Source organism: Notolepis coatsorum, assembly GCF_963971535.1.
Source record: "Notolepis coatsorum genome assembly, chromosome: 7".
Taxonomy (NCBI): Eukaryota; Metazoa; Chordata; class Actinopteri; order Aulopiformes; family Paralepididae; genus Notolepis; species Notolepis coatsorum.
This window is the reverse complement of record NC_140171.1, coordinates 139,477,898-139,486,415: the sequence shown is the minus strand read 5'-3', so window position 1 is coordinate 139,486,415 and position 8,518 is coordinate 139,477,898. Positions and strand designations below refer to the sequence as shown.

Here is an 8,518-nt window from a genome sequence, read left to right as displayed (position 1 = left end):
AGCCTAGCTTAGCGTCATTCACTGGAAGTAGGTGTGCCAGTGTAGCCTAGTTCCCAACAGTCACGAAATACACTCCAAATCAACTCCAAAACTTTCCTGTAAAAGATGTTGTGACCTGTATAGAAATACATTTGAATTTTTTTGACATTTTCGTTTTCTAAGCAGATATATAACAGGGATTTTGAGGTGATGAAATCACTGCGCCCAGGCATGCACAGAGAAGAAAAGGGTATGTAATCTGCTTGTCTAACTCCAGGGTAGATGGCAAATAAACAAATTTCCCAAAAAGTTGGCGTGTTCCTTTAATTAATTCCTCCGGCTTTTGGGACTAATTATTTAATGCGAGAATCCTTGCATCAGTGTTGCCCTTCATTGAAGAACAACTTCAGCAAACACTGTTTAAGGGGTGCTCCACCTCCCAACAAAACTTTAACATGCTATTTTATACACTGTTTTCTGCTTTCTGTTATTGATCATCATCTGTGTATTTACACAGATAGCCAAGGAGGCTAGTAGACACAGACAGTAACTCAATTACGAAGGACCACGTGGTGTTTTGCACCATAATGGTGGCAATCCAATTACTAATTAATATTAGTAGGACTAACAGTTTGATATGGATCAACAGCATGGTCCCATTTTTTAGATAAACTCTCATTCATCATAATTGATATGTCCTCTGCAGTGAGCAACCTTTGCATGTAAACATTCGTGTTGCCTATACAGATATAATATTCAATGTAAAACCAACTGACATATGGGGGGCCGGGGGGGGGGGGGGGGGCACTTTTAGGGTGTTCAGTAGGCTATTTAAGCTCAAGCTTATGAGTTTCTGAGTTGCGTATTTACATAACCATAAGAGCTGTATTTTTTATACTATACTATACCCCAGTCCCCAGGCCACACCATGTACTGTAAGCCGATTGTCTGCCAGAAATGTTTCAGGACGCTTGATCTATTCGGAAATGGATCAGAAACAATTCATCACGGCGCGCCATAGAGACATATCCCTCGGGGTAACGTTTATTTTCGTCAGGGAAGGAAGCTCTCTTTTGTCAAGTCAATCTGTCGAGCGACTCGAGCTGTCAAACCTCTCCACGCGGGTTCTAGGCACAGTGCGCGCACAGCCGAACTCCAAGCGCTCATTTGTTGCGCGCATTTAGCCAGCGATGGATGCGACTCAATTTGCGTGGAGACCACAGACAAGAGAGGGAGCATTTTAAAGTCTGGCAAACTCTGAAGATGAAAACAGATAAGGGGAAGCTGGACATTTAATTCTGTGAGCCAACAGATGACAGAATAAGGTGAGTGGATTTTAATATGCTTTTTTAATTGCTGGATTAGGTTATTTAAATACCCTTAATGTGTCTGGAAATTGCCTTTTTCGAAATTAAACGATCTTCCGATGAAAAACACAACAAACAAATACATAAATAAACAAACAAACAAACATAAACATGTTATGACAAATAGATGTATGAACTAAATCTAAAATCTAAAGTTTTAGACTAATTACACTGACTGCAGTTTACAACTAAATTAGAGTGGGTCTAGGTCCTACTGACTTTCAAAGTCGCATAGAGCCACAAAGACGTATAGTATTGGTAGCCTAGCTATATGATTAATAATTTATCTTGAAATGCAATAGTAGGCAACTCAAAAATGTTTCTGTCAAACCAATTAAGAATAACTTCATTCACCTGCAACAATGAATATAGTTTGTCTAGTAATCTAGTGGGTATGATATATAACAGAACATTTTATAATAGCTATATCTAGGCGACAATTCTGTCTATAAAAGCTCACTTGACATTAGTTCAAACATGCAAAATTAGGATTCTTTCTTGTCATCTAATTGATTTGTGCAGAGAGAAGACAACATGTGCTTGACATGATGTTACAGCCTCAGTATAGAACAATCAGCCCCCTCCATGTACCATCTGAACAAATACGGTGATTGTGAAACATTGTGAGATTCTGTAATGATTAATTAACAGATCATTCAGATAAAAAAACAAGATCAGTGACATAATATAAAAGCTAACAAGTTGCTAAAAATGACATCATCGTCATTCATTTCCCACATTCCTATCTCAATTTAAAGGTAAAACCGGTGATTATGGGTCTCACGTAGCCGCACTTACAAGAATAAGTCAAGCTTACACCAATTGTTTGGGCTTTTTATTTTATTAGGGCTATTGAGATTTGTTTTCCATTTCTTGCAAATCATAGGTTTCCATTCTATCAGAGAATTGATCTTAATCACATTGAAAACCATGAATAAATCACCACATGATAAAAATGCAACGCTAAACTGTTGCTGAAAATACATTCCATTGGGCCATAATAGAGCCACCTCTCTGCCTCCGCCACTGTGTTAAGCCCCAATACAGCATCTCCCCAGGGGCAGGGCAGGGACCAGCAGCACGCCTCCTCGGAGGTCCCATTTTATCAAATGCGATTGTCATGCGGGTCAAAGGTGTTTAAGAGATACCAAGTTTATAGGCGGCTGGGTGGCGCAGCGGACCAAGCGCTCGTCACCAACGCGAGAGACACCGGTATCGAATCCGGCTGTCAGCGTTGCCTCCGGCTTGGGCCGGCCGTCATACTGGCTCAATTGGCAGTGTCAGCGGGTGGGAAGCCGGTGGGGTGGTATTCTGGACGTTGTAAACAGCGACTCCTACAGGTCGGTCAGGGCGCCTGCACAGCGAGGAAGGGAGATGGTGAGGGTAGTGTGAGCCTCCCACACGTTACACCTCGCCAATGAGAGTCCGCGCTGGCAGGTGAAAAGAAGTGGCTGGCTGACTCCGCATGTATCGGAGGGGACGTGCGATAGTATCTATCAGCCCTCCCTAGACCGACCAGTGGGGGGCACATGCGAGCAACGTCCAGGAAGGGGAGGGGGGGGAATTGGCATGACGACTAAATTGGGATGGGAGAAAAACACAGAAAAAAACAGGAGGAGAAAAAGTGGATAAAAAATAAAAGAAATACCAAGTTTGTGGTTCAGTTTGCGAAGGACTGGAGAAAGAGTCTCCTATTATTGTCTGATGTGGAATAATTTGACCAGATATTATTCACAGAGGCGGACAACAACAGACTTGACTTTATTTTGACAATATATAAATAAACATGTGACAGAAACACAGTCTGGAATACTGCCAAGGATAGACACAAAAAAGATCAGAGCTTATTTCCATTGTGGTCCTTGTAGGGGGGGGGGGGGGGGGGGGGGGGACAAAGTGTTCAGACATGCATCATACAGACACATCGTAAAGACACATGACATCTCAACACATCACATAGACATAACATAGACACATAAAGACATGTAAAAGTGGTGTGATATCATCATGTTAACCTATACTGTTGCACATGTAAGACGTGACATTACTTTTAACCTATACAGTTGCACAGGTAAGACGTGACATTATTTTAACCTATACAGTTGCACAGGTAAGATGTGACATTATTTTAACCTATACAGTTGCACAGGTAAGATGTGACATTACTTTAACCTATACAGTTGCACTGGTAAGATGTGACATCACTTTAACCTATACAGTTGCACAGGCAAGATGTGACATCAGTTTAACCTATATAGTTGCACCGGCAAGATGTGACATCACTTTAACCTATACAGTTGCACAGGCAAGACGAGATATTTTAACCTATACAGTATTTGATTAAGGATAGAGTTTACTGACAGAATGACATATTGCAACATGGAGAGACCTATAGGCAGGGGTGTAAAAAGTACCCAGAAATTATACTTAAGTGAAAGTATGGGTACCGTCTCAAAATCATACTCACAAGTCACAACACACTTGAGTAGAAGGAAAAAAGTTTCTACTTTTAAATGTACTTAAGTACTAAAAAGTTAAAGTTAAAACCTTTTTTCTGACTGTCTATTCTTCTGATAGCAGGTGTTTAATCAAATATCCCCACTTTCTAGTCTTGCACAAGGACCAATCAGCATGGGTATGGGCGGGTTCATTTTCCATTGATGGGGATTTGATTGGCTGTTTTTAAATAAGTGCGGCAGCAGGATTAATAACGTTAACGTTAGTTCAGCCAGAGAAACAAATATACTAATTAAAATTGTTGGACCTGCAAGATTTGTACTTTGTACTTTGTAGGTCAGCATTTTAAATGTGTTTTTTCCCCTCTGAAATGTAATTGAGTAAAAGTACTGTATTGTAACGAAGTACAATTACTCAAGTACTTTACACCCCTGCCTATAGGTTACAGCAATGGGGCCCAAGCCTAGATCTTGATTGATTGATTGATTGATTGATTGACATTTTTATTAACAGATTGCAGAATGGGTACAATACAGTACAGCTCAATACACACAATTGTTAAGGGGATGCAGACCAGAAAATACTTTCGTCTTGTTTACATCAGGGTCCCCCATTTTCAATTAATCTTAACATTATATGACATACCAGATTTACAAATACAGTACTGTTTACTTGTGATACAAAAAGAGTCTAAAAAAGAGGAACGGTGGATCTAAGGAACGGTGAGCTAACAATGTATTTATACGGGAGAGTAGACTAAACTAATGTGTACCATTGATGAACATAATATTAATTATAGATATGATGCACAGAGATATCTGGATAATGATGTATACAGACAGCTGTGCTTGTGCATATGATTTGTGTGTGCAAGTTGAAGGCTATGTGTAGAGAGAGAGAGGGAGTGAGAGGAGGGTAGATATGTCTGAGAGTGATGCGATTGTGTGTGTATGTGTGTCTTTGTGTGTGTGATAGAAAGAGAGACAGATAGTGTGTTTATGCATGTGTGTGTTAGAAAGAAAGAGAGAGAGAGAGAGAGAGAGAGAGAGAGAGAGAGAGAGAGAGAGAGAGAGAGAGAGAGAGAGAGAGAGAGAGAGAGAGAGGTGTGTTGGTAAATTTCCCTATCATAACTTTAATACAAGATTTTTAGTACAGAAAATGAACTTTAGGGACATTCTTGACTATTCAGTTTTATTTATTCTCTTTTATTTTGAATGACATCTCAATGGCCGTGTCCTTTTCCTCAAACATACGTCTGTCTCTTCACAGACTGAGACGGTACCAATGGACGCTCCGAGTCAACCCAACGTGACGCGAATGGAGGACGCTCAGCTGGATCTCGAGTCCAACTGCTGCTCGCCGACCAACCCGTTCAACGACGGCACCTTCCTGGACCTCGAGGACAGCACGAGGCTGGTCGGAGTGCAAGTGGTCCTCATCCTCGCATACAGCACCATCATATTGCTGGGGGTCATCGGAAACACCTTGGTGATATACGTCGTGTACAAGTTCAAAACCCTGCGGACGGTCACCAACTTCTTCATCGTGAACCTCGCCGTGGCCGACCTGCTGACCAACACCCTCTGCCTCCCGTTCACCCTGATCTACACCCTCCACGGGGAGTGGATGCTGGGGCGGGTGCTGTGCTTCACGCTGCCCTACGCCCAGGGCGTGGCCGTGCACGTGTCCACCGTCACCCTGAACGTCATCGCCCTGGACCGCCACCGGAGCATCGTCCGCCACCTGGAGACCAAGATGTCGCGGGACACGTGCGCCCTGGTCATCGTCTTGACGTGGGCCGCCAGCGCCCTCCTGGCCAGCCCGCTCGCCGTCTTCCGGGAGTACGGGACCTTCGACCTCTCGCCGGGGCGTTCCATCCAGGTGTGCGCAGAGAAGTGGCCGGAGAAGAATAGCGAGAGCGGCGGCGGCGGCGGCGGTCTGGACGCTGACGTCGGCACCGTCTACAGCGTCTCCATGCTGCTGGTCCAGTACGGCCTGCCCCTGGCCGTCAACTCCTTCGCCTACGTCCACATCTGGAGCAAGCTGCGGCGGAACGACCGGCAGCGCCGCAAGAGGAAGACCACGAAGATGCTGGTGACGGTCGTGGTGGTCTTCGCCGTCTGCTGGTTGCCGCTGCAGGCGTTCCAGTTGGCCACCGACATAGACGGCAGCGTTTTGGACATGAAAGACTACAAGTTGCTGTTCACCGCGTTTCACATCGTGGCAATGTGCTCCACGTTCGTCAACCCCATCCTCTACGGGTGGATGAACAGCAACTACAGGACCGCTTTTCTCTCCGTGTGTAAGTGTGGTGGGTCTGTCCACTTGGGGTCAAAGGGCGGCGGCGTCACGGGCAGGAAGACGCAGGCGGAAACGGACACGGCGTGCACGGATCTCAGAGCCGCGAAGGTCTGAACTATTATGAATGTACATTAATAATATGCGAAAAGTGTATTCATTGTGTTCTATTTTGTGTGGATATTTCAACAACTCACATAATTGTATAGTTATATAAGTGTGAGGTCATTTAATTTAAATTGTATTTCAGGATTCTGTAAAGATCTGTCATGTAAAGACAGCCATGAATTTTTATAAGGCATTCATCATGGGCAGGAAGACGCAGAGGGAAACAGACACAGCAGCGTGCACGGATCTCAGAGCCTCGAAGGTCTGAATTATTATGAATGTACATGAATATTAAGCGAAAAGTGTATTCATTGTGTTCTATTTTGTGTGGATATTTCAACGACTCATGATATGAACATAATTGTATAGTTATATAAGTGTGAGGTCATTCAATTTAAATTGTATTTCAGGATTCTGTAAAAATCAGTTTGGTGCAGCAGAGGTGTGGTATCATGGCACTGGTGTTTAAATGCTGTGGTACAACTGCCCTCTTATGGAACCTCCTGTTCATCCCTTAACAAATGTAAAATGACAGTGGCTCGGTAGGTAGAGCAGTCGTCTGGTTATCCGGAGGTTTACTGGTTTGATTCCCGCTCTTCCCTGGCAGCATGTCGAAGTGTCCTTGAGCAAGACACCTAACCCCTAACTGCTCCCAATGATCAGGTTGGCACCTTGCATGGTTGCTTCCACCGTCGGTTTGTGAGTGAATGGGTCAAATGTGAGGAATAAATTGTAGCCTAAAGCGATTTGGATAAAAGCGCTATATAAATGCAGCCATTTACCATATATATACAGCCTATGTTGGCAAAGTGTATAAAGGCTGAAGAGAAGAATATATGTGGGCTTATATCACTTATAAGCATTACGTCACTGCTGACACCTTTGTTAGAGGGACTGAATTAGAATTACAGGCATGGGATCTGGGTGAGCTGTACATTAGGGTTGAAAGGTTGAAAGGACACTATTGTAGTTGATTCCTATTAAATTAAAACAGACAAGAGGAGTTCCGGAACCCCCCCCCCTTACAGTATATTCCTTTGTTTGCAGCCAGGGTTGTACTAATTAGCGCTAGCGGTCTCGCAGTGATTGCACCTCTGCTCAATCCTTTCAAGGGCCCTCCCTGCTGCTTTGCTCAGTTAGTGTGTATGTGCAGCACGTGGGGGTGGGGGTATTGGTCCTAATGTCTCCATTTTTAGTCGGCTATTCACGGTCCATTCAGCACGTAATCCAATAATTGTTTACAAGCTGTTGGAAGTTATCGACCTGCTGCTGTCTCAAAGAGCGGGTCCATGGGAAGGGGCTGTGTTCTATAAGCAAGGGTTTGATTAGAACAATGGGTTCAGAGGGCGGCCGGGTAGCTCAGCGGACTAAGCGTCTGTCTACCACCGCAGAGACAGTGGGATCGAATCCAACTGCCAGCGGACCGGTACCACCGGCTTGGTCGACCGTCCGTGCTGACACAATTGGCAGTGTCAGTGGGTGGGAAGCCGGTGAGGGTGGGTCCTGGTCGTTGTAAACAGCGACTCCTATTATCCATCATAATAGAGTAAAAGCAAGCTATAGGATGCTTTATGGGAATATATCGATATCTCTAGCTATTGTCTAGTAAAGAATCAATGCTGTCATGTGGTGTAACAGAAACGCAATACCCACTGAGTGAGGTAGCGAATCAAAGTTGGAGACCGGTTTCAGGAAAGTCAATAAAATTATTGATTGTGTCACTATTGTATTTGTGATGGCAAACGGTGAAAGGAGCTCGGCGGTGACTAAACAGTCTACTAAACAGTTACCTAAAGGGGTTTGCTGTCCATTTCAAGAATCTACTCCTACTCCTGTGTCCCGGGACAGTTATATTCTACTCTCTCCTGGAGGTAGAACACCAACAACCATTCTGTGATGTCGCCTGGATGAAAAAGCTGGGACTCATTCATATACAATGAATGGGACAGTGACACTTTAACCCTTTCACCACACTACCAATGTACAGTTTATTCCCCTTCGGATGTATATATAATATATTTTTTTTATGATAATTTCTTTTCTTTCTTACACAGTACTGTATATTTGTATGTCTTGTATGTCTTGATGAATTGAAAATGGAGGACCCTGATGTAAACAAGACAAAAGTCTTTCTCTGGTCTGCATCCTCTTAGCAGTTGTTTGTATTGAGCCGTACTGTATTGTACCCATTCTGCAATCTGTGAATAAAGTTTTCAATCAATCAACCAACCAAAGGGTTAACCCTTTCACTGTGACAATACACAAGGTTAACCTTTTCACTGCCACATGACAAAGGGTTAACCCTTTCA

At 43.7% G+C, this 8,518-nt stretch overlaps 1 protein-coding gene across 1 annotated transcript in view; it reads left to right on the top strand.

Annotated features, from left to right (window-relative positions):
• Positions 1-6,218, top strand: part of npy2r (neuropeptide Y receptor Y2) — a gene marked incomplete at both ends in the record, with an annotated part of 8,172 nt that extends 1,954 nt beyond the window's left edge. Inside the window, one exon of the mRNA XM_084318407.1 lies at positions 5,073-6,218. Within this exon, the coding sequence (XP_084174533.1) occupies positions 5,073-6,218 (1,146 nt within the window). The remainder of the gene's footprint in view (positions 1-5,072) is intronic.
• Between the last annotated feature and the right edge of the window lie 2,300 nt (positions 6,219-8,518).